Here is a 26,822-nt window from a genome sequence, read left to right as displayed (position 1 = left end):
AAGTATACTTAGATAAGTATAACCTGATAGGGTCAAACGAGCATGACATCTACACCACATGTCTTTCTAGCCCATTAGAGTTCATAGAAAAAAGTATTAACTTGGGAGTGAAAGTGATCATAATTTACTTGGATTTTCAAAAAGCTATTGATCAAGGAAATAAAAAGCCACCTTGTAGAGGGTAAAGTTTTGTGATGGATTAAAATTTTGTAAGCTAAAATGAGTAGCAGTGAATGACTGCTCCTTGCAATGGAGAGGGATTACCTCCCCAGGGTTTACTATGGATCAGTGTTATTTTATAGATTTATTAATCGTTCATGAGAGGAAGGGACAGTAAATTGGTGAGATTTTGTTGATAATAAATTGTTAGTAAAAATGTTAGAGAATTGAGAGATGGATTTAAAAGCACTGACTGATTGGGCAGCACGAGGTCAGAGTGAATTAAATTGGGATACGTGAAAGGTAGTGAACATTGCCAAAACTGCCTTAACTTTATAATACAGTAAAACCTGCCAAGAGGGATCACTCCTGGAAGTTAGCAAAAGTGGTCACTTGTAAGAGGTGGTCTCTCTTCAAAGGTTTGCACACCAGAGAGTGGGAGCGTTCTGCGGCTTCTGCAAGTAGTCGTGTGTGACAGGTGGTCTGTCTTCAGAGGTGGTCACTAAGGCAGGATTTACCCTATATGCTGATGAGCTGTGAGGGGAGAGGGCAGCCCCCAGCTGCCTCCTTTTCCCCTTTTGCTTCCAACAAAGTGAGAAGGAGGTGGATCTAAGTACCATCTTCTTCTCAGCACAGACCCACAGTAGGGCTCAGTACTGTAAAAAGCATGCAAGCAGAAGCAGTAGCTGTTGTAGGAGTAGTCTTTGAAGAGGAGGGAACCGAAGTGGCCTTTCTAACAGCTCTTGCATACCCATTTCACTGTAATCTTGGTCACTGGTTACTTTCCATTTCTACAATAGCCTAAATAGAGCTGTTCTGGGGCTCTGAGAACCCCCTGCAGCAGGAGGAGGAGGAGCACCAGCAGTAGCCAATCATATGTGGCCTAGCTTGGTTTCATGATGCTACTAAGTGTTAGTGCACAGGGTGGTGCTTCAGCACTGTCCTGGCCCCCTGGCGCTGGAAATTTTGAAGCCTTTCTAATCTGCACTGCGGCACTCCCACTGTCAGTAAGGTTCTGCTATACTCTGTGTCAGAGGGGTGTTGAGTACTAGCACACAAATTATAACTGAATTGCTATTGCTTGAGCTTCACTAGATTGATATTGTACAATTCAGATAATGTTGTATGTCAGAAAGTTAATTTTAAATAGATGCAAAAGAGCAAAGGGGCTCGTCTTCACTAGCAAATTGTATTGAATTGGAAGTTAACCTTGAGAAGTTAGCTAACTTGATGCTGACCGCTACTTTGCGGTCTGTATACTCAGGGACACATCATGTTCTACATGAAGTTAGATGGTCATTAATAAACCCTAGGCTCATTTGGTTTTATCCATTACATGTCTTGTCCCTCTCTATACAGACTGAAAAGTTGTGGTCAGGATCATCTTAACACGACTCCTCAGGGTCATATTCCAACTTGATGTAATTTGCTAGTGAAAACAAGCCCGCAAGGTATGCAAAATAAATTGCTTGTCTACAGTCATAATGAACTGTGAGATACTAGTTAGTGGGAGTATGTTTGATTTTATGGCTGTCTTTTTAATTCAGTTCAGTAAAGTGGAGTACTGGTTTTACAGCTATTACCATCTTGCTTACAAAGTATAATATTTTAGTTACAGTTACAGTAAGGGACATGAAAAACAAACCATTCCCCTTTCCTCCTCACTTCTTTTTCTTTTTTCCTTCCCCCCTATTTTTAGTGATGCCTTTCTTTTCCTTTCCACTCATATTTCATCAAGCTTTTCCCATTTACATCTCTTTACCATGGGTAACTCTTCTTCACTTGATGAGGGTAAGGCGTTTTTCCATCTCTTTTCTATCCTGACATTTACCTTAGCTAAGAATGAATAGCATGCATTCTGTGGAACTACTGTTGTGCATTTTGGTGATAGATATTTTCTAATTGCAAATGGGTAGATAGTGGACTGTGATGGAAAATATTGCACTATAATATTGCAACAGAAATATAATCATTACAATTTCTTATAACCCTTCTCTATGGGATTTTATTGGGTTATCTGATGTATATATTTTATGCATGCACTATCTGTCAACACCTGGTTTCTGTTTATCTGGTCTTTATATTCAAATGGTGCCACCATAAAGTATAATACATACATTTCATTGTGGCATCATTACATATTACACAACAGAAGGACCATTTAGTAACATCTTTGAGCTGTTACCTAGTCTGAAGTAAAATATATAAAGTGAGGTTGTCAAAAACACCCATTGACTTTCAATAGACTCACATACCTAAGTCACTAAGGGCTTGCCTGCATGGGAAATGTTTCCAGCTATACTAGGATAATATATATATTTCCAACAGTGGATGCTCTTATTCCAAAATAAAAGTAGCCTGTTTCAGCTGAGCTTAAACCACTTCCAAAGCAACATAAGCTAAAGCAGAAAAAGGCACTCTTATACCAGTGTTACAGACCTCCTGGGGCTTGGATTCTCTGATACCTTTCTTGGAAGTGGGACACTGTGGTCCAGCCACCCTGGGCTCCCAAGATTTCCCAGGAGCTCAAGCACACCCTTTTCCCAGAGCGCAATCCTCATGGGTACTCTAGTTTATAATTTAACCCTTCAGGGAGACTTGATTGTCTTAGGCCAGGTCTACACTACAGACCTATACCCGTATAACTAAGTTGCTCAGGGGTGTGGATATTTCACACCCCTGAGTGACATAACGCCCCGCATAGACAGCACTATGTTGGTGGGAGAGCTTCTCCCATTGACATAGCTACCCCCTCTTGGGGAGGTGGATTAACTACACCAGTGGGAGAGCTCTCTTGTCGGGGGAGAGCTCTCTTCTGTCGGGGGAGAGCCTTTTCATTAAAGTGCTACAGTGGTGCAGCTGCGCTGATGCAGCGTGCTAAGTGTAGCTTTGCCCTCGACTTTGGATTTCTAAATCATTCACTCTTTACTTTATACAGCACAAAAGATATATACAGATCCATGCAAACTAAGATACCCTGTGTGCAATTCTTTGCCTCAATTTCCTCAACACTCTTGAGCATTCTTAGAGATTTGGTCAGTGTTTTTTTTAGAGTTTCACGTCCCCTCTCCTGGACCTCACTCGTCCTGCTGAAGCTTCTCTTCTGAAATCATAGAGACTCCTTCCACTCCTGCCCAAGCTCCTTTTGCATTTCTGACCCTCCCGCTCTCTGTGGTTTTAAAAGCCAGGGCTAATATCTTGGTTCTTTGCTCTTTTTTTCTTTCCATTCTACACACAAGTTGGAAAGAACTGGTTTTTCACCTAGATTGCAACAACCCCATTGTTCTGTTAGGGTAGACTTATTCAGTTGTTGATGCTCCTCAATGATTGTCCCCTTCAGAAGCAGACACCCTCGCGCCAGTCCCCCTCTCCCTACCACAAGAAATATGATGCAAGAAGACAGCAAAGTCAGCCATATGGGCACAAACATACAGCATCAAACAGAATTCATACAGTGTAGATAGACAGGTCTCCCAAACCACCACAACTGGAATAAGAGTGCCACCAGGGGAAGTTATACTGGTATAACTATAGTGGTTTAAATTCACACCTTATATATATGGCAAAGTACTAGTACAAGGTAAGGCATTTTTTCTTAAAAATTCCACCCATAGTTCCTAGATCCTGGACCAATGAACGTCAATCTACTAGCCCTCAGAAATATGATCTATTTTATAACAATGATAATTTTTGAGGGCTAGTAGATTGACAAAAGAAAACTTTTAGCAAATTTGGTAATTTAAAGGATAAAGCTCTAATTTTGTTTTCAAAGAATTACAGAATAATTTCAATCAATAATGAATGTAGAGGACTCTCTCCTGTTTGAGTTAGAAATTATTATATACATTTTTAAAAGAATACAGTGAAGTCTTTTAAAACCCAAAATTTGACCTTTTAAAAATTATCTGATATTGAAAGTCTTATGGATTTGAACTATGTCATTTAAACTGTAATCTGCCAGTAAATACTGTTAAAATATATACATCAGAATCACGCAATAATCCACACAAAATAGTAGTCTCTGTACTTCCCAGTAAATAATGGACTGCACATGCACAGTATTGCCAACCCCAAATGTTCAAAAATCATGAGTCAAGCTCACCAAAAATCATGAGATTGGCTTTAAAATCATGAGATTATGTACAAATGATACATTTGGTGTGGTTTTTTATATGCCTGCTGCTTTTTGAGCCTTCACTGAGAGTCACACTTTGAAGCTTTCTTCATAGCAACAAGAGCTAGAAACTTACTTTTACTTTAAGAATGAAGGTTAAAATAATCACAAATCCACATGACTCCAGGAGCTGGGGCTTTAAGGAAAACAATAATTATCATGAGACTCGTGACAAAATCATGAGAGTTGGCAACACTGCGCGCACAGTTCATGCATGCATCTAAGAGTACACAATCTGTTTCAATGTTTATCCTGTCTTTTTATACCCTTTGCTCTGTCGAATCTTAGCTATCTCTAATATTACTAACAGAAGACACCTAAGTACTCACTGATTGCTGCTGAAAAATGTAGCACTGGCATGAGATTTATTAAGAGATATTCTATAAGGTAACAGAAGAAAGCTCTTTTCTCAGAGCTGTAGGGAGATATGATCTTGAAAGATAGTAAATCAGTAGTTCTCAAAGTATGGTCTGAGGAACACCTGCTAGTGAGTGATGGAGAGCTGACTGGCACATGCTGCCAGCTCACCTCCTTTTTTTCCACATGCTAAATTGCATTAAGACAGTTAAAAATACCCTAAAAAGCTCTTTTCCTCGTAATGAATATCTAGTTGCCACAGTGCTGATATACATTCATAAATGGGAGGGGAGGTGGTCAGTGTGATTGTGGATGGGAGGGGAAGTGGCAGTGAAATGATTTCCATAATAAGATATGGTCCACATTATGTAAAAAGTTAGAGAACCCTTGAAGAAAGAGTTATGAAACACATCGTCCTGTGTTTAAATCCCAGGTAAGCCATTAGCTCATTTTGTGACTTCAGGCAAATAACTAGACCCCCTTGTTCCTTGGCAACCTCATCTGTAAAACTTAGGAAAAATAGTTCTTCACTGAATACCAGATGCTGAGGGCAAAATGAGAGTTATAGTGAAAAGAGAAATCCACCTTCAGCTGGCATCCCCCAACACAATGCTGTACATATTCATTCTAACACAGTTATACAAAGCTGCCAGAATTAATAGAATTGCAGAAATGCATTAAGCTGTAATATTTATGTTAGCTAACTGAGGATTACCCATAACCATAGCCTTGAATTGTAAATATTGTAATCAGAGAGATAATAATAGTCCATGAAATAATTAATTAACTCCCTAGCCCTTCAGGGCAAGGAAAATGTGGTAAAACAGAAATATAAACCACTCTCCATGTATGTTGAGTTGTCTAAAAGCAACATACCCATTTTTTCTAGCTTAGCTCAGTTTTCTTGACCTCTAAATACTTGCTCGGCATCTTCTGAATCTTTAAAGGTAAAAACTTGATGAGAGCACTGAACCAGAGCTTTGCGGGGTACCATACGGCAACTTTCAGCATTCAGTTTTCAACTATCCAAGATTCAGGATAAAATCTGAAAAGGCAGCTAAGAAAAGAAAGTTATCTAATTACTGTCTTATGGAGCCTTTGTTATCCAAATTCTTGCACCTAAAGCAAGAGGCTGAGATGGCAGAAGTCTCGCATACAATCCATGTTATTCTAAATGCAATATATTTAGAAACAGGAAGCCTTCCTGATAAAATTGAATGAATCAGATCTGAACTGGAGTTCAAATGGAGTTAGTCTGCATTTCTTTATGGACAGGGGTCTGCTACTCTGACTCATTCTAAGAAACCAATGCGGGATTCCTTCCCAAAGTAAGGTACTACTCAGGATGAGTAAAGGGTGGGAAAATCTGGCCTGTTGTATAGAAATACATAGATAATAATGTCAGTTTTCTTAGAGTCCTCAACAATACTTAGGTTCTTCATTTTTTTCAATTATTAACCATATTTACTGTATTTGCATTAATTAACATGCAACAAATTTCATTAATCTCTATCTCATCCACCATACATGGACTTTTCATGTTTATTTTCTTTCAAGATTTTAGTATCCATGGTACTATTAAAAATATTGATTCTACTATCTGTTGATCACTTTTCATTATTAATTTTCAAGGTGAAATCACTTTGCTTGTTTCTTCTAAAGCACCAAAGAGCTGAATCCATATGAAGAAGAAAAAAAAAATGAGCAAACAAAAAACCTTATGAAACAAGCTTAAAACCCTTGCCTATTTCTTGCCAACTCAGTAATTGTAAAATTGCTTAATGACTTCCCCCCCCCCCTTTTTTGAGGGGAAAAAGTCCCTTGCAGGCTGAAAACTTGTACCCTAAGTTTTTTCACATGGATCTGTTTTGAAAACAGTAACATTTTTACACACACACACACTCCTTAAAAGATAATGTAACGGGAGAACTACTCTTGATTTCCATGCCAATTTACCTGAGAATATTTCTTGCACAGCTGATTTTTCATTTTAACCAACTATCAGGGCCGGCTCTAGGTTTTTTGCCACCCCAAGCTCCGAGAGCGCAACTGCCCAAGCAAGAAAAAAAGGGTGGCCGGGACGCCACTCCTGGTATTGTGCTGCCCCAAGCACGTGCTTGCTTTGCTGGTGCCTAGAGCCGGTCCTGCCAACTAGGCTTGGACAGCAAGCAGAACACTTTAAAAAAGATTATGCTGCATTAGTACACTGCTACAGGGTGGCTGGCCCCTGTAAGTGAACAGGCCCAGTGGTCTGGTGCCAGAGCAGGTGCTCCCAGTTTGGCCAATTAAGAGAGCAGGGCAGCACGTGAGGCTATTAAGGGGAGGGGAGGGGGAAGCTGAGACCCAGTTTGAGAGAGACCTGGAAGTTAGGAGACTGGATGCATTATCTCATCTGAGTCTTAGGTGAAGCCTACTGCCTGGAGCTTGGTTGGTGTCAGACCAGAGAAGGGAAGGGCTTCCTTTGAGAAGAATTTGATTGTTTGCTTCCACGGGCTGCTGTATGGTCTACAGCACAATTAGCAAGACTTTGCATACAGTAACTGCTTCCTTTTTCTGTTATGGTATCCCACATTTCCCAGAACAAGGGAGGTATACTGTACTCAAATGTAAAATCCCAAAATATAATCTTCCTTAGCTATATATAAATTGTTTTATAATCACATGCCTGCATTAGCATTTAATGCTGTCATTTCTGCACACCCCTATATAATGTGTGTACAATATATAAGAGGAAACCTGGCTAAGAACATTGAAAAATCATTGTAGCATTATATTTCATTGGCAAGAATAAACAGAAAAATAAGCAGTGTAAATAAAAAATTGACCCTAACTGTACAGCATTCTACACTGTACATTCATACACCAACTCTGCTACCACTGAGACCTGCCTTTAGTTTGAGCAATTGCAGTCTTTGTTTTACTTGTATTGATTTAATCAATTATTAAAATAATTTGTTCTCTGTGTGAATAGTACTTTAGGGTCTGCCTCTGAAGTGCTGATCAACTTGGCAAGGGAAGGATTTGAAAGAAATACGAAAAGTCTAAATAAGAAGATCAAAAAAAGGGCAAGGGGGTTCTATAAATGAGTTTGCTATTTTAGACTGGTACAAGTAAGGGTCCTTCTCTTTGGGCTCTGACTTACAGTTTAATAGGATTTTAATTATAGTGTCATTTGGGTTTTTGTAATCTCACTAGTTTGGCAGCATATAACAGAATTTAAATCTTTCCACCCTATGCTCTCTTCTGTATTTCTCTTTTATAGTCTGTATTTCTCGTAGAGGCTGTTTTGAACTATTTTTCTAGCAATCAGCTGTAGATTGAGAAACTTGAAAAACTGGGCTATTGCTAAAACCCTTCCATCTATTTCTTGTTGTTAGAACCTTTTCACAGAAGTCAGGTTTCACTATGGACAAAACTATTATATGGCCCATCCAATTTTATTAATAGTCTCCTTCATTCAGATGCTCACAGCTTTTACTGACTTCAGCGACACATGCATTCAGTTGCTGAATCTAACCCATATGTTTTTACATTAAAATGAACAAAATGTGAATGTTTAATTACTCTGATCAAATATAGAAACATACGTCTGATAATAATTCATGAGTAGGATCAGCAGTATTACACTTAAAAAATTGAGAGAGCTGACTTCTCAAGTGTGATCCTTTTATATACTAACCAGCACTTTGAATTAATAACGTCACCCTTTTTCATTGGTTGCTTTCCACGATAGTCTAATTACCTGTAGTAGTTAATTACCTTTTATAAGAAAAAAGGAGAGAACAGTGGCGCTTTGGACAAAAGTCACAAGACAGAGAACAGTGAAGCTGTCAATGTGTTTTCTTGGTTCAGTGGTGGAAGAGATGGTAGTCAAGAGGATCAGAATTTACTTTTATTCCCCGTCTTTAAAACTTAAGGTAGAGTTGTGTATAGTGGTTAAAACACATGTCATGGGTTCTAATTAAAGTTGGGCAACTTATTAACTGTGTGGTCTTAGGCAATTCACTTAACCTCATCAGCCCTTATTCACCTCAGCTGGAAAACTGGATAGAAGTGGGGTATTACGGAAAATCAGATGCCACATTTGAACTAAGATTTCCAGAGAAAATAAATTACACCCAAACAAAAAGCAGCACTAGAGGGCAAAAGGATAGGTTCCAGATATATGTTGGCTGGATGGACTTTTAAAGTTTAATCCATGCTCTTCCACAGTGGCCTATTGCATCACCTGACCTTTGCAAAGATGAACTTGTAACTTTAGACTGTCAGATCCTGAGTGGCAGAATGTGTAACATGCCACAGTGGCAAGGCTAAGATGTAGGTTACAAGATCCAACAAAAGACGCGCTGAAGGCATGTTCATTAGAGGACGGGCAGTTATTTGTTGTGTGTAGAAAGAGTTATTCCTAAAATGTTGTAAAATTCTGAGGCAAATAACCTTTAGAAGGTTACCATAAGAAGGTTATTGAAAGTAGTGTACATACCTTCCTTGGAGATTCTCCAGGGTATTACTGCCACAGAGATACATGGTTTAAAATGTAGATCCTGTTTAACTCCCAGCCACCAAATCCTCTAAGTACCTGAAATCCGTTTGGCTCTCCTACTTAATGTGCAACAGTTTATCCATCTAATGGGTCTTTATTTTCTATTATCTGTCATTTTAAGGATATTAACCTTGTGTATTATATCAACGTAGCTTGATCTGCAGTAGATTAATTGCTCCTTTACCAGGTCTGAATACAATCCCATTTAACTCTTTGGTATATATATTTTATGAAGGATTTGCAGTTTTTGGTTCACAGCCAATGCATTCTTTTATCGAGTTTATTCTTGAATCACATATTCCAATAATTTGACAAAACAGGGGGACCGGAGGGGTGATATATCTATCTCATACACAAATGCAGTAGACTATCTTAAGTTGAGGTGGCTGAAACAGTGTTGTCTATAAAACAAAACAGATGAGTGATGTTAAACCATCTGATTCAAATGTGTTCAAGAGCGGTAATATTCCTTCAGATGTCATATCCCTCCTTCAGTACTAGCATGTGGCTGGATTCAGTAAACACTCCATCCATGTGTCTCATGTCACATAAAGCCAAGCCAGCTTCCTATTCTTTGAATTGACTTACCCTGGGCCCTGTAGACTTTTAGGAGTCTACTAAGGTGTTTTCTTTTCATTGTTATTATAGGTTTCAATTAGTGATCATTATCAAGTGCTGTAGTGCAAATCTAGCATTGGGGATAGAAACACTGGGAGAATGTGCATGCTATTTTCTGCCTCAAATTACTCATAGAAAAATTGTTAGCCTCTCTAGCAGCAACAAGGTAATTTTGCAGCTGCATTTTCTGTTTCACATGACTGGGACAGTTTTGTCATTCAACTTTAATTACACTGCTAGGCAAAAAAGTCTCCTGAACTCTTTCCAGGCCTGATTATAACTGATCCAAAGAATAAGCATGCATGGCAGAAGTTAAAAGTGCCTAGATTTCAGCTATCCTAGATTTTTTTTTTAAACATAAGGGTAGCTAAATTCTGAAAAAAAGAACAGAAGCAACATGATGTAAGGGGGACTTAATTCTTTGAGATTTACCAAAGGTAGGGGGTTTGTTTTGTCTTTAGTATAAGTTTGTATTGTTTCTCTTGGAGAATGATTCTCAGAATTGACTCAATGTGATCTTTGTTTTTAAGATCTGGAAGGTTTTGACTCTGTAGTACCAGTTGCTGAGAAGCTCAGTCATCCAACTACAACCAGACCAAAAGCTACTGGCAGACGACCTCCATCCCAGTCACTCACATCTGTACGTTCATTTTTTCTTCCTTTTTTTTTTCAAATTACTTTCTGAAAATTTTTTTCTTGGTAAGTATCCGTGTTGTTCAATCCTTTCATTTACACTTAGGCAGCTGTGTCACACATACTAATGAGGTGCTGGAGGTGGTTCTCAGGGAGACCCTTTTTAAAATTATGTCATAATTTTGAATGTAAGTTTAAGAACATTCCCTGTCTAAGAAAGAGTTTCACCACTCTCTGAATACTACTAGATCATCTCTACCAAGCGTGACTGGAGCTCATAAAAATACTTCATAAGAGTTTTTGGAATAGACCAGATTGCACTTGAGGTGTCAAGTACTTTTAAAAAAGTTTCCCCAAGGAGAATATTCCTTGGTCTTTTTAGGGGTCTTCAAAACTGCCCCCACTGTCAAATTATACAAGTTGAATTCTGTGCTATATTGGCAATAAACACATTATGTTTTTAGAGGAACAAAGTATCAACATTTCTAGCAAAGTGAACTTAATGTGCTGTTTGTTTGCCAAATGGTGTTGCCTTCTTCCTTGATTGTTATGATTTAAAAAAGCATTTTTATTTAAATGGTAAATCAAATCAATATATTGAAGTCCCTTACTCTTCCTCTTTGCAAACATATACATCCCTGGAAGATAGAGATTTCCAAAAAACTAAGGGGGATATCTTTTTATGAGCCTCTTGTTCAGATATGGGCTACTCATAACTGACACACACACTCTCTATATATTTCTGTAATAACATGCCAGTTGCAGTTTTTCTGCATATTAAGTCATACTTTTAAATTTCATTGTCCATGTTTGCATGTTTTTTCTCTCATACTTTCCTGCCTCTTCTATAAGAGCTGTTATTCTTGACTCATAGTTACTGTGAGAAACTTAAATTTCATCTTTTTTTTTTCACGACAAGAAAGAAATAAAAAGGGGCAATTGACAGAAGACACCATGTCTTACACCACTTGCACATCAACTGTGACTTTTAGGAAACTCTTGCTCAACAAGTTACACCCAATAAACAGTGTGTCTCAGATGAAGGAATCAAAATGACCTATTGGTTGTGCCCGGGGTCACTATTTAATAGATCTGAAAACCCAAAAGACACTCCCTGACATCTCCAGATACTAAACATGTGACTGGTACAGGGCACAGCCAGATAAGTTCAGTAGCAACAACAATTAAAGAAAATGAAGAAATTAAAATTAAAGACGGGAAAAGATAGAATTGAAGGGATTGAACAAGAAGGGGAAAGGAAGAATTTCAGTAGCTACACATGATTTTTTTTCAGTTATAATATAATAATGTAATATAATATTGTGATTTCCTAATAACAGGCCTTCTCTCACTTATCATATACCCATGCAAGTACTCACAATGATAAAAGGCAACCTATCCACTATTCACACATCCTGTTCAATTCTGTTATCAAGCAACCCACTAGCCGCTGTTAGCTCTAAATAATGTATTTGTTTTTACTGACATCCAACAACCAATGACCCAAAGGACTCAGGTGTGTATCAGGATGATATTAATTTTGATAGGGGCCCAGGGCTGTTATAGTTTTGGGAGTCCCTCCTTGCATATTCAGTTTCTTTCGTTCACTGTTTTACCACCACCCCTGTCCAATGCCAAAGAATCAGTTGTTAAATTACCTTGGTTATTTCCGTTTTCTTTTTTAAATGTGATATGGTAAGGTTGAATTAAAGTTAAAATGGGCAAAATCATTTTAATTTTGGGCCATAACCAGTAGTAAGGCTTTAATTACCTAATTATCAATAGCAGTGGTATTCAGTTACATTTTCTGATGAGCCAGATAAGGCAAAGTCCAAATCTTGGTGGGCCAAAGGGCTCTTCAGGTATTTGCTCCTAGTGAAACTGCCACTGGCCAGGGCTCACAAGCTTTCAAGAGTGGTGTGCCAGATTGTATTTATTAATCTCAAAATAAAAGGTTGAGTGAGCCAGTAGGCAACAGTGCAACAAAATCTTTCAAGCAAATAATTATATAGATTCACTGTAATGCTATTAACACAGCATGCTATTTATATTAATTCTATTTAAACTGTGAAATTAACATTATAAATTAATCTCACTAGGAATGAAGGGACATCTAACTTTCTTTTCCTTATTGTCTGAAATTTTGACACTTGCCCAATCTTTTTTTTTTTTTTTTTTTTGAAAACTTCTGTGCAGCATGTGATCACGTGAAAGTATGTCAATTACTCATAACTTCATGGTGTATAACTAAGTATCTGAGTAAGCTCCCGATTAAAAGTGTACCACTGTAAGTAGAAATGTATCAATGGATTGTAGATCTAATGTGTTTAAATGTAAATGAAAAGCTTCTACATTAAATACATGGCATGAAAGTCAATAGAGGGAAAATAAACTGAAGTGCATCGGCACAGAACCCATCAGTTCTTCCTTCTAGTGACCTGAAGAAGAGCTCTATGTCAGCTCCAAAGCTTGTCTCTCTCACCAGTAGAAGTTGGTCCAATAAAAGATTTGCCTTACTCACAGTGTCTCTCTAATATCCTGGGACTAACACAACTACAACATCACTGCATACATCTAGTGCCCCCATCAGTATTGCCCAGCCCCCTATCAGTTCTGCCCTCTAACACCGCCCGTCAGCTGTGCCTCCTCCCCAGCCTCACCTCTACTCCTACTGGGGTTCTTCACCCCCTTTTTCAGGCCAGAGAGGGCTGCAGCAGGGTCCCCTCTTCCCCTTCCTGGCAAGGGGTCTTCACCTCCCTCCCTCTTCCCTGGTCAGGAGTTACAGGGTGGGAGAGAAAGGAACAGAAAAGTCATCCCTGCTCACAGGAAGGGGTGCAGGGGAAGAGCGAGTGGAGCTGCCCAATGCTTCAGGGCTCTTTATGCTCCTTCCTCTCCTCCTGTGAGCAGGGGCATCCCTCCCTTCAAGTGAGAATAGGCCAGGCTCCGGAGAGGAGAGGGAGGGAGGTCTGCTGAGTCGCTCTGATTGGCTGCTGCTTTCCAGTAGGTGTGAAGGAACATGGCTGCCAATTGAAGATGCTATAAATGATATATCAATATCTAGATCCCCTATAGGCCCTGCATTAATCCACCCCTTAATGTATGAAGACATAGTCCAGACTACCAGCTCCACGTAATAGGACCTCCCTTTCATCTGTTAAAATACCACTTAGGGGGAGTAAAGCTATCTTTTTCTAACTTCTCTGGATCTGTTATATAGATCAAATTGTGCCCAGCTTCCTGGTGTGTGACCAATATAATTTTGCTGCTTAAAAAAACAAAGATTTGATCATGCACAAATACTCAATCTTTTGTGTATAATTTTCATTTTCTTCCATTTTTTGTTTTTGCATGTTGGGATGTCTAAATGAGAGTGTGCTATTACTAACACTAATGTCTCATGTTCATATGCTAGAAAAATAAAGTGGAGGGAAAGTGAATAGCTCATCATGGAAATAAAAAAGAACAAAAACGGAAGGTTACATTTACTTAAAACAAATCTAAGAGCCAGTTTGTGGTTGACTCTGTGCAAGACGCAAAGTGTGCAAGGTCAGGGGGCAAAGGATGCAATGAGCTTTCCCCTCTTCGTGCTCCTACACAGAGGCTAGACACAAGGTGGATTGGAATGTAGGTGTTGTGTACAGATAGCAGCACTAACCTCCCCAAAAATGGTAGAGTGAGGCCTGCACCTGACCAGGCCAAATGCATCCTCTCCCAGTGTGGTGGAACGGAAGTAACAGCAGCATACACACCTTATTAACCTCAGCAAAATTCTGCCTCATTAAACTAAAATTCTGGGGGGCAGGAAGGCGCTGTGCACCCTCTTCTTAACAAAGAGTGCCCCTAAATCACAATATAGCCACTACACATTTGTCATTTCAGTATTGCTCTTTCCATTCGCCACCCTATAAAACAAGGTACTAATTAAAATAGAACTTTGAAAACCTTCTTTTTGAGTTATAAGTTGTCTTGTATGATAACTTTTGATATTATTTGCTATGTAATTTTTTTCTTTTAAAAGTAGTCTAGAATGAAAATATCTGTTTTTATTTTTTTGCCTATATAGTCCTCCCTTTCAAGTCCTGATTTCTTTGACTCACCAAGCCCTGAAGAGGAAAAGGAAGAACATGTGTCCATTATACATAAAGCAACTGAAGTGTCAAAGAAAACAAAGACTGTTACAATATCACAAGTAAGTTAATCAGACCGTTTTGATGACTCTGCATCTGCTAACTTACCCTCATGTACATGCATTGTCGTTTATTTTATTTATTTCACGGTACCCATCATCTCAGTAACTAGGCTCCTCAGGGTAGTTAGTTTTAAAAAATACATATAATACTGAAGGATTGTCCTACAGTGAAACACAAGATGGAGGCCTAGTCTACACTAGAAGAGGTTTGCCCTTACAGCTTTGCAAGTATAGCTATATGGGCAAATCCTCCCACTGTAGACACATTTTATACTGGCAAAAAAGTGTGTTTCCCAATATAGCTTATATCCACTCCCTGAGCAAAATAAGCTGTACTGGCAACACTTTTTTGCTGGTATTACTGCATCTATTCTACGGCTTTTGCCAGTATAAAAAGGTTGCAAAAATCATATCCCTAAGCAACATTACTATACCACAAAAGTTTCTGGTGTAGGCAGGGCCTTAGTAATTAAAGATCTAAGTTCTGTTTGAACTTAGAAAAGTTACTAAATCTCTCTTCACATCCTTTTCTTTTCTGTTTACTATTAGGCATGTTGTGTTGTCTATTTGTGTAACATTTTATCTTTGCTTTGAGGTCCTCAGAGAAAAAATCTGATACAAATACAATGCATTATTTATGATGATTAAATATTGATCTCAATCAAGGTTTCATTAGTGCAAATGACCCTGTTATCTGCCTCAGCTACGGTACCCCAGTCAGTCAAAAGCCCAACCAAAGAGGTAAATCTGGCACCGTATCCTTTAGACTGTCAAACTCTGGCCACTGCTGACTCATTGGAAACCAGTTCCAGAGGTTATGAATCCCTATTGGGAATATCCTATGGACATCCAGAACTCAAGAGCAAAAGCCGTCAAACCACTAGAATTAAATCTGAGAGGGAGAAGAGGATGAGATAACTGAGTTCCAAACCATTTATGATTTTAACTATTGGTACCAAAACTTTAAATGGTACTGGTAAGTGAACAGTCATTAGTGTAGAACATGTCATATTGATAATATATCGTCACAGTAGCCTAGAGAAAATGGAACCATGTTAATAATGAATACAGACATCTGTATTTACTGCTCTAAACTATCATACTGTTCTAGCTAAACTTCACAAGAGAGCTGCACATCACAGAGAACTATTGTCAAGGTTTTAGGCACCAAATTCCATTTAACTTAAAAATTTGTTTTATTCTGATTCTAGTTCTCTGGATCCTAAATGTATGAAGCAAACTTCTAGCAGAAAAAAACAAAACCCTAGCATGGTCTAGTGGATATCAGCCTGGGAGTCAGGAGACATGGGTTCCATTCCTGCCTCTACCACCTTTTGAGACACCTTGGGCCTGTGCTTCTATTTCCTCTTCCACTCTGTCTTATCTGCCAAGGGCTTGTCCACGTGTAGTTTTTGCACCACTTTCACTAAATCAGTTTAGAAACAGACATAAATATAAATTCACAGGAATAAACTATATATGTATAAGCACCTTCAAATTGTTGAAACCTGCCCACAACAGCGGTTGTACCACTCTAAATATATCAATATAAAATCACACCCCTGTCTGAAATAAATTGGTATAAAAATTTTGTGTAGGACAGGCCTTAGACTGTAAATTCTTCAGGGCAGGACCTGTTTCTTACTGTGTGTTTGTACAGTGCCTAGCACAATGGGACCTCTAGGCATTACCTTAACACAAAATATAAATTCTAGATTGGATATTTAAAAAAGAAAGATAGCCACATTTGTTACGGTGTTACTGAAAGAACACTTTCTGTATTGCTCCCTGTGCTCTGCAGCATTTTAATCAGCAAATACTGTTCTCAGAGTTCTGCCAACATCAGTAAGTGACAAAGTTTAGTCTAACGTGTACCTCACTTCCTAATCTGTAAAATAGGAATAATATTTCACAGGGATGTTGTGTGGATAAAAATCCATGATTTTTTTATTCAGACACTTCAGTGATGTGGGCCCATATAAGTACCTACATAGGTAGATTAAGACAATGAAACTTCCAAGCCCCAGAATTCCTGTATGAAAGTGTGGAGATGTAGACATGAGCAGAAACTCAGTACCAAAGTTACACAATTATTTTAAAGTAGTTGAACATATTATTTTTCTCCTTGATAGATGTTTCTCATTGATAGATGAATACTTCCTGCAATATGAAGTACATTTGTTCTGATGGAGAATAAGTCAGGGAGGTTTAAGGATTATATAGCTCTTAAGTAATAGTCTGGGTAAAGTAACTTTTCCTTTTCTTTAACTGTGTTTTGGATTGCAGACAGAATCTTTCAATTACTAGTTGAAAATCAAAACAAATTTGGTACTGCAAGAAATCCTACTTAGTTTCTCTGCATGACACAAGTTGCATTCTCACAGAAATAGGTCAGCTTAGCTCAGCGTACTCTGACTTATAATAAAGTTCTGTGTGAAATGTGTATCAAGCACTTAATTTTGTTAGAGAATTGCCTGTGTCGTCTTAATAAAAATGTAAAATCTCTGTTTTTAACTCTTTTCACCTTTGTACCTGTCTTATTGGTGACCTAGATTTTGGTAACGTTTTTTCCTTGTCAGTTGCAACAATACTGATGGAAAACATTTCAGTGATGGGTTGGGCTGAGGGTCCCTGGCAGGCTCAAGCTTAATACTGTGGTTGTTCAGAAAGACAGATTTGAGTAACAGTGACGTATCGTATCCATTGTGCCATGTTGAAGCATGTAAAGGTTCTAACCAAACCCATCAGCATGACTGCAGGGGAGTAAAATATAGCTAATACTGAGATGTGCTTCCAATTCAGGAAACCAAAGCTTCTTATCACTGGCAACTTAATATTCATTGTTTTTTGTTGACAGGTGTCTGATAATAAAACTTCATTGCCTCCAAAACCAGGGGGTTTGACTAGTGGGAGTAATGTACAAGCATCGTTATCCTCCTCATCCTCACCTGCACTTCATTCAGTTACTGTGGGAACAACAGGCCATAGGTCAAATTCCCCATCTTTGTTCAGTACTGAAGGAAAGCCAAAGACTGAGCTCTCAAGCCAGGGTCCGGCAGCCTTGGAAGAGCTGAGAACACAAGTTAAGGAGCTAAGAACTATCGTTGAAACAATGAAAGACCAGCAAAAGTAAGCATTAGAAACCACAACATCCATTCTAATCATCTTTACTGTGCTTGTACCAATCTTTTCCATATAATATGTGTGTTTGTGTGTGAAATTCCTTTGATCTTTTTGTCAGAAAAAAAGGTTTAATAAAGACAGATGTTGAGAAAAATTTTAAAATACTGATACAGTCAATCTGATAGTTTGTAACAGCTTCTCTGGAGCTATGTTGTTTTATCATATAAGTACATGTTTACATGGACTTTTTGAAAAGCTGAACTGCTGACTGACAGAGGTTAATGAGTCTAACGAGGTGCTACTGTCTAACACGTCAGTTGTCATTTAGGGACTCTTAAATATGTTGATCTGAAAGCTGAGAAGCATTTCTAGTGGGGTTTTATACTAAAATTCTTCAGTAGTTGTTAAACTGTTAATACAGTTGCCCAGAAAGCTGCTCCTCCAAATGATTTTGTTGCAAGTGACGGGATTTCTGAGGGTCTAGAGCCCATCTCACCATGATGTGAGACATTCCAGCCCCCTCATGAAGTTCAGCCCTGCTATAAGCCAGCAGAGCCTCTCCATCTTGCTTGCAGTGTTCTCACAGGAGGGGAGGGAGGAGTAGGGAGCAAAGAGCACAACAGCCCAGCATGGCTCCACTCCTTCTGCCCCACTTGCCAGGATGGTGCCTCTGCTCCTCACCTGCATCCCCCTGCAGCACCTGCGATGGGAAGGGGCAGAGAGAGGTGAAGAGCCCTTGGGAAAGGGGAGATGAGAGGGGACGCTGCTGTATACCCCCAGGCCTGGGAAAGGGGAGTGAAGACCCCAGGAGGAGCAGTGGTGTGGCTGTGCGGGGAGGGCTGAAATGTGGGAATGGGGACTGATGAGAATGGGGGGACTGAATTGATGGTGGGGGCTAGGGTGTGCTGTTGGGTTCAAGGAAGGGGAGAAGTCCCAGGAAGCACAGGAGGAAAGAACAATTAAAATAAAAATGAATTTTTTTACCTATTTGGACAATTATGAGATTTTAAAAAATAATTTATTGTAACTACTGGATAATGTATATAGTTACACAGTTATCCAAATTACACAAAGAAAGAATGGTTTAAAATTATTTGTTAAATATTTAGAATGTAACTGAATTATTTAAAAAATAATATTTAGGGACTGATAAGTATCATTATTGCACTGAAATATAGAAAGCTCGGAATGGTGGTTCATGTTGTAAACATATTCATGTACATAGCGATCTTTGCAGCTCACATAAATCTTTATTGAAAAATAATTGGAAAACTTGATACATAATGAGAGTGCTTTGTGTTTCTTGGATGTTCTTTATTCATTTTCCAGCTCCATTTTACAGGCTTTGTATGTTTTCAAATATGTGTAAATTAGATTTTTTTTTATTACTCCCCCTCTTTCCCACCAGCCTGGGTGTCTTCCCTCTCTTTATCCGTTCTCTCCGTTTTTGAAGGGGCATCCATCCTAATAAGCAGATACCATTAACAGAGGCCACTTAGGACTAAATAAATAAAACAACTAAATAAAACAAATATTTAACCATTTTGCATCTTCTCCATTCTAATTCTCCTTAAATATGTTTGTGTACCTCCACCATCTCCATTTGAGCAGCCAGGGAGAAGCATCTGTGCATTAAAGGTTGATTTTTCAACCTGAAATTATCATACACACATTACCAGAAGAGTAGAGGGAGGTAAAAAGTCAAAAGAGAGACTAAAAAACCATGGTTTGATGATGTTTTATAAATCTCATTACTTTTTTAGGAACTGGCTCATGATTTTTGATCTTGTGAGGCTGGCAATACTGTAACTGAATTGTGATTAATAATGAGTTGAAAACTCTCCTGTCATTATTCTGAGTCTTACATTTATTTTTATTCTTGGGGAAGGGAGGATATTGGGAGGGTTTAAACTGCTCAAATCTCAGAAGCTGGGATTTTCTCATTATTTTTGCCCTTCCTGAATATTGCTGATATCTTCCATTGTTCCCAGTGGGAATGAAACTAGGGTGTCCACAGGCCAGGCCAAAAACAGTAAAGGGACAGGGTAGAGGTTTGGGGAAGAGGATTTTAGGAGTACCGCTAAAACCTGTAGTGGCAGAGGAATGTGACAGAACAAAGAAGGAGACTGTAGGGGAATAAAAGAACACGGGGAGGACTGTCAAGTAGGGGTTGTCAAGGTGAATGTGGCCCAATTTGGGCCAACTGACACCTATTCCCAGCCTGCCTTGCATAGCCACTGGCCCCAAGAGCCCTCTGGCCTGACATTCTAGCAGGAGCTGCCTCCAACTGCTGGTTTCTGGCTTGAAGGACAGGGCAGTAAACAGGAGTGTGACAAGATTTATTACATTCAGCGTTGCTGTAGCCGTGTTGGTCCCACTTTCTATTTAGCTGTGACATTCTGAGTACCTTTCCCAGACCTGAAGAAAACTCTGAATAAGCTCGAAAGTTTGTCTCTCTCACCAACATAAGTTGGTTCAATAAAATATATTAACCGCACCTGCCTTGTCTCTCCAAGATTTATTATGATCAGAGCACAGGCCTGGGACAGAGGAGAGGATATCTCTATGGGAAAGATATAGTGAAACTTCCTCCTCCAAATAATCACATCCTGGTCTTACCTTTCAAAGGTCAGAAACCATTTCTTTTCCCTTCATGACATCCCCTGGACAACAGACCATTTTGTGGTAACCTACCAGTGGACTAATCCAAATTTCCTATTGTCGTTTACAAAAAATGTAATTGGGGACTGAGTCAGTGGTGACGTTACTGACCAGAGCAAATTTTGGTGGCCAAAGTACTAAACCTGTAAACACAGTACTTTTATTACAATGGAAAACCTTATTCCTTGTCGTATTTTTGTAAGTTGAACAAAAGTGGTCAGCTGCTACACAGCTGTTTTCCAAAAGCATAAATGAAGTCTCTTCTGTCGATTATGTGTTTTAAATTAAACTAATGCAAAAAGTTTTAAGGATATAAATACTTTGATAAATCATTATTGAGAAAATACAGCAACTGATTTGGTGGGAAAATGGTTCAGAGATAATTGTCTTTATTTTAATAATATGAACCTTTGCAATTTTTTCATTCTTTTTTTATAGAAAAGAGATTAAACAATTGTTGTCTGAATTGGATGAAGAAAAAAAGATCCGTCTACGATTACAGGTACTTGAATCTTATGACAGGTTTCAGAGTAGCAGCAGTGTTAGTCTGTATTCGCAAAAAGAAAAGGAGTACTTGTGGCACCTTAGAGACTAACAAATCTTATGTGGTCGGAGACAACTTTACAGGGATACTGGCAGGTCAAATTTAGCCTCAAGCATAAGGCAAACAAGCTCTTATAAATGTTATAAGAAGCACACAGTATCTTGATAGGGAAGAAGGCAGCATACCGCATTTATTGAGAATACAACAGTTAGCATATGCTTTTCAATCACACACACTCTCTCTCTCTCTCTCTCTCTCTCTCTCTCTCCTGCCAGTTGATGTTTATAGTTACCAGTCCAGAGTCTGGATCAATCTAGTGGCCAACCAGATTGGTCACAAAGGGGATCAGGGATCATGGATATGCGTTGATGGTTCTTTGGCATCAACAAATCTGGATAAGTGTCTTCGCTCCGCCTTTCTTGACCATCTGGTTAACAATGGCCTTCACACCTTATCTTTTCCTGATGCATGCATTCCTCATTCACACAAGCAGTCTGTTACAGAGACCAAACAGTCTTTTACAGAGACTTTGAGAATACAAACAGTAGTATTTTATATCAAGCAAAAAGGCATTGCAAATTAAACCTTGCTAAGTTTTACAATTAATAACCAAGACAATTTACATTGAGACCCAGGCCTTCAATGTTCCTCTAATCTACTTAACATAGACACAATACAGAATCCTGTCTCTTACTAACTAAACCTTAAAACAAAGAACTAAAGAGGGCCCAATTTGTAATGCATATGGGAAAACAGAATCTCATAGTCCCAGAGGGTCATTCCTTTCTGCTATTCAAATGGGGTGGCTAGCAGGATGAAATCAAATTATACATTAATTCTTATAGTGCAGTTCTAAAATCCTGCCCCTACAATAAAACTTAAAAATACATTCTTTTAATATAAAAAGAAATTAAAATATATGTATATAAACAAATATATATTCCCCTTGTAGTGTTTGCAATCTATATGCTGTTGCATTGTGTTATCGCATGAAAATATGAAAATTTTCTGGAATCTGAATAGTCTTATTTTTTATTGTCTAAGCTGAGGGAAATACAAAAAAGTAAACAGAGTTCAGCTAGTGAAAAGTGAAATCTGTTTTTAAAATTCTTAGTTTTAATCATCTAATTTGTTCATAAAGTAGATGAGAGAATTTATGTTTTAAAATGTTATTTACAGTCTGCCAATGACTTTTTAAATAAGAATTGGTCTTATTTTATTTGAAAAGTTAATTTCAGCGAACAAGATTCTACTGTTTCTCTTGCACACAATCTGATAATTCTAAAAAAGTGTCATTTTAAAAAATATATATTATTTCCATTAAGAGTCCAGGTCCTGCTTCTTTAACATTTAATATTACCTTACTTGGAGTCATCCTATAGAATCAGTCACTTGAGTAGTACTTGACACCGGCAACATGAGTAAATGTAGTAGAACTGAGCCATTATTTGGACCATCAAATATACTGCTTGTGATACAGCATAGCCAGAAGGCAGCAGGAGAGTGATATAGGAGAGATATCCAGGGGAAGGAGTTGGAGCAGAGTGATTTGGAGTTGGAGCAGAGTGCAGTTTGAAGGAGTTGGAGCAGAGTGCAGTTTGAAGGAGTTGGAGCAGAGTGCAGTTTGGAGGAGTTGAAGTAGAGGAGAGTTTGGAGAAGTGCCGTGGTTAGAAGACCAAGACCCAAGGTAAAGAGACACCTGGCTTGTGCAGAGAGAGAGGGCAGGAAGCCCCACAAGCTGAAGAGCAGGAGAGGGAAGTAGCCCAGGGGAAGGAAGCACGAGTTCAAGTGGTTTACCACGATCCCTAGGGCCCCTGGGCTGGGACCCGGAGTAGAGGGTAACTATCAGTTACTCTGTTAGGTCAATTGGCAGAGGGCTGTGTGGTGGATCACAGATTTCATAGAAGATTAGGGTTGGAGGTCATCTAGTCCAACCCCCTGCTCAAAGCAGGACCAACCCCAACTAAATCATCCCACCCAGGGCTTTATCAAGCCAGGCCTTAAAAGCCTCAAAGGATGGAGGTTCCACCACCTCCCTAGGTAACCCATTCCAATACTTCACCACCTTCCTAGTGAAATAAAGAGAAGCCTTTAGGCTTGGAGTGCAGCAACAGTTCAGTCTCCACTCAATGGAGAAGAGTCTGAGTAGGTTCACGACATGTTCCAATGACTATCTTTGCGGGGCTCTGGAAGAAGAATCTCCAATTCTCTTTAGCCGGAATGAGAGTCACCTGGATGTGTGAGGCTTTTGCTTGTGGGAGTAATAAGGGGATGACAGAGAATCCTCTACTTTCAAGCCCACCACACCCTGAGATAAGAGGCAACTGAATTTGGTGCTGGCACTATGCATGAATTTGACACATCAATAAATCTCCTAATCAGATTTTTCTTTGCAGATGGAAGTTAACGACATAAAGAAAGCTCTTCAATCAAAATGAATACTGGATAGGTGGAATGTTACATTATTCATCATGACTGAGACTCAAATTTATGCCCCAGCCAAAATAACTTTGTGCCAAATGATTTAAGAATTGCCTCAATATCCCTTTGTTTGAAGGATTAGCACAAGAGTTTTTGATAGCACAACACAAATTCCAACGAAGAGGAAAAAACTTCAGGGGATGCAGTTGCTGTATGGCACTGGTTGTGACTGAAACTGATCTTACTGTGCTAACGTCTCTACTTCAAGATCACAAATGAAATGAAAACTCAGGCAGTGTAGTCCGTAGTGGTACTATTTTGACGATATTTTTCCATAAATAAAATGTATTTCAGGTTATCCGTTTACAAGCTTTTATGATTTTGACCTTTTTTTTAATTCTTTTGTCACAGATTCCTAAAATATTTGTACTGCATATAAGCCAGGAATGAATGTTGATGTTTGGGGGGTGGGGGTGTTTTTTTGCTTCCGGTAGAATAGCCTGCTTTTTGTGGGATGGTTTACATGCTAGTACAGATGCAATTTTATGTCCCAAAACCAATCTACAGTGTAAATTTAAGTTTGTGTAGAATGGCATATTTAAAAAAAAAGAAAAAAAAGAAAATCTTGTCTTGACAATGATTTGTGCCTTCTTTTTGCCACCCACTGGTTGGAACTGGGTTGCAAACCAGATCTCAATAATGTAGCTGCCATGATGACACCAATCACTTAGGTCCACTAGAGGTCACTCTTCTGAGGTATAGCTGCTCAGACAACCTCGCCAGATGTGTGCTAAGGCAGCATAAGGTTGGGAGCAGCTTTGTCTTACAAGCCGTGGCTTTTTAGCTTTCCTGTTTAATAAGACTCTCATTCAGCTAGAAAAGTCATCTCTGCTTGATTTTCGTTAGAAAAGTTAAAACACCTGCCTTTGTCCCCATTTTTGCACACTTTGAGTGAACAGAATATGCATTACTAAAGCAAAAATAAATAAAATTTAACTAAATATATCATCAGTTAAAAGGTTGTATTATTTCATACACAAGGTTCTCTTTGTTGTGTGATGTTGTTTAACTTGCTATTTATGTAATGTCATTTGCCACATTCTGTTGTAAGCTTTCTAACATAGATGAAATAGAAGGATTTCTTTATAATACATTTTAGCAGCTGTGCTTTCTTTTCTGGTTTTATGAAAATCAAGTTTTGTGTGTGTTTGTTTGTTTGTTTGTTTGCAATGGAGCATTTCAGCCTTTGAAAGTAACTTGTTTCTTTCCTGTTAGTGCAATCTGAAACAAAGTATTATAAGACTGCTCTGGCTTCATATTTAAATGGCAGCAGATTTCATTTAGCCTGTGAGAATGGTTTTATTATGTTTCTCAAATGCCCACTATGTCTGTTTATTGAGTTTATCTGAATCAGCTAAATATAGATATTTTTGTACAGCTTGTGGAATGAGTGATTGATAATGCTAGTATTAGGAAGTGATAAAATCGCACAAAGGATCTATTATTCATTATATCAAGTGTTATTAATTGATACCACCCTAGAGTTCCTGCATCACAGTTTACTATTCTTCCTGCTAAGGGTTGGATGGGACTTATTTCTCAATCTGCCTGTGCCATTCATGAACAGCTGGCGGGGTTCTCATTTGGTTATATGGAGAATTCATTTATATATGTTTAAACACACAAACGTCCCAGTATACACGTGTTACCTGAAGGATTCTCAACTGGGTGTTCTGCATGGCAATACAGAACATTATCATTGGGTCAATTTCCTTTGCTTGTGCTTTTATGCAATGAAGGTGTCTGAGATTTCAACTTTTGTTAGTGAAATTTACAATCTTTGATTTAAATTACAGTGTATTCTCAGTTGTAACTGGAACAAAAGCACTAATTACATATGTGGTCACTGAGATGCTTTTATTTAATGTTTTTAAACAACTGCATTGAGATTTTTTAAAATAAAATTTATAGTCCCATCACGGTTTTCCAGCAATAAAGATATTTAGGTTATTAATTTCTGTATCTTTTATGAGACCAGTAACAGTTTGGGGAGAATAGGAGGACTTGTGATGTAGCCTGTAAGGATTCTGCTGGGGTTCTGAACTGTGTATATTTGAAACGTATACAGAATTAAACAGTTTCATAATGCAGTAGATTCCTAACTTCACCCATGGGGAAAAAAAGCTATGGTACCAGTGATAAATTAAAGTATTTTTTCCTGGACTGGACCTTGAAATATAAGAGGCAACTCTGAAAAGTTGCTTTTATAAAAGCCTGTCTGAACTCAGCATGGACTTTCCTGAAATTAGATTTCATCGATTTTTTTCTCCTGTTAAAATGGTTTTTCTCCTGTTAAAACTTGTCATTTTATAAGGCTATACTTAGAAGTCCGACATATCATGCTTTGTAAAAGAAGATAAAATGAAATTTTGTGAAAATATTTTGTTCAAAACTTTATTGTTCTGGGAGGAAGATTTCTGGGGAAAACAAGTTCTTCTTCTTCTTTCTGGTTTCAGAGTAGCAGCCGTGTTAGTCTGTATCCGCAAAAAGAAAAGGAGTACTTGTGGCACCTTAGAGACTAACAAATTTATTTGAGCATAAGCTTTCGTGAGCTACAACTCACTTCATAGTGAGTTGTAGCTCACAAAAGCTTATGCTCAAATAAATTTGTTAGTCTCTAAGGTGCCACAAGTACTCCTTTTCTTCTTCTTTCTGCATTTCATTATAATAATAGAAAATTTTACAAAGGACATGAAATCCCCCTTTAAAAAAATGAATGATTCAGTAAGACCTGTAGATATTAACTGCTGCTTTTGAAAGGTTCGTTTTTATATTCAAAGAAAAACAGAAAATGCTGAGGAGCTACGAAGTCATTTTGAAATGAAAATGATTAAATGTGTTTGAAGAGTCATGTAAAATTACTTTTCATTAACGTGCACACACACAAACACTCTGGTGGCAAACATGCAATTTTGTGATTGTTTTCTTTCATGTGGAAATTGCTGTAAAGCATCACGTTTATGCCTTTGAGTTATTATTAATAGTTCAATTGCTTTTTCCTTCTATAATCACTTGTACCTGGGCCACCATGTTACATATAATTTGATTCATTGATGTTTTGCCTGTTTTGTGTATGATAATGCTTTATATAATTCAGTGAAAGAAATTATGTATACCCCAGGTGGCAAACTCATAATAAACAGAGCCCCTCAGTTTACAGATAACTTTAACAAATGCATTTTGTTAAATCTGTTGGGTTCATTTTGTATTTATGCAACTGGTAGGAAATACTGAAAATCCTTCAAAATGATACTTTTAAAAAATCAACACTGAAAGGGCCTAGTTTCCACTAGATGTGTGACCATAATTGTTGTTAACATTACTAGAAGAATAAATGTTA

The 26,822-nt window shown here is 38.3% G+C and overlaps 1 protein-coding gene across 6 annotated transcripts in view; it reads left to right on the top strand.

The window, feature by feature from the left end:
- The window catches only part of SH3KBP1 (SH3 domain containing kinase binding protein 1), a 339,502-nt gene extending 313,513 nt beyond the window's left edge, over positions 1-25,989 (top strand). For all 6 annotated transcript variants that reach the window (XM_073356811.2, XM_078854184.1, XM_078854185.1 and 3 more), the window contains 5 exons: positions 10,382-10,491; positions 14,548-14,673; positions 17,531-17,802; positions 20,896-20,959; positions 23,398-25,989. In XM_073356811.2, the coding sequence (XP_073212912.1) occupies positions 10,382-10,491; positions 14,548-14,673; positions 17,531-17,802; positions 20,896-20,959; positions 23,398-23,439 (614 nt within the window). In that variant the 3' untranslated portion in view covers positions 23,440-25,989. The remainder of the gene's footprint in view (positions 1-10,381; positions 10,492-14,547; positions 14,674-17,530; positions 17,803-20,895; positions 20,960-23,397) is intronic.
- Positions 25,990-26,822: the final 833 nt, after the last annotated feature.

Source organism: Lepidochelys kempii, chromosome 1, assembly GCF_965140285.1.
Source record: "Lepidochelys kempii isolate rLepKem1 chromosome 1, rLepKem1.hap1, whole genome shotgun sequence".
In the NCBI taxonomy this organism is placed as follows: domain Eukaryota; kingdom Metazoa; phylum Chordata; order Testudines; family Cheloniidae; genus Lepidochelys; species Lepidochelys kempii.
This window is presented reverse-complemented; position numbering and strand designations above follow the sequence as displayed.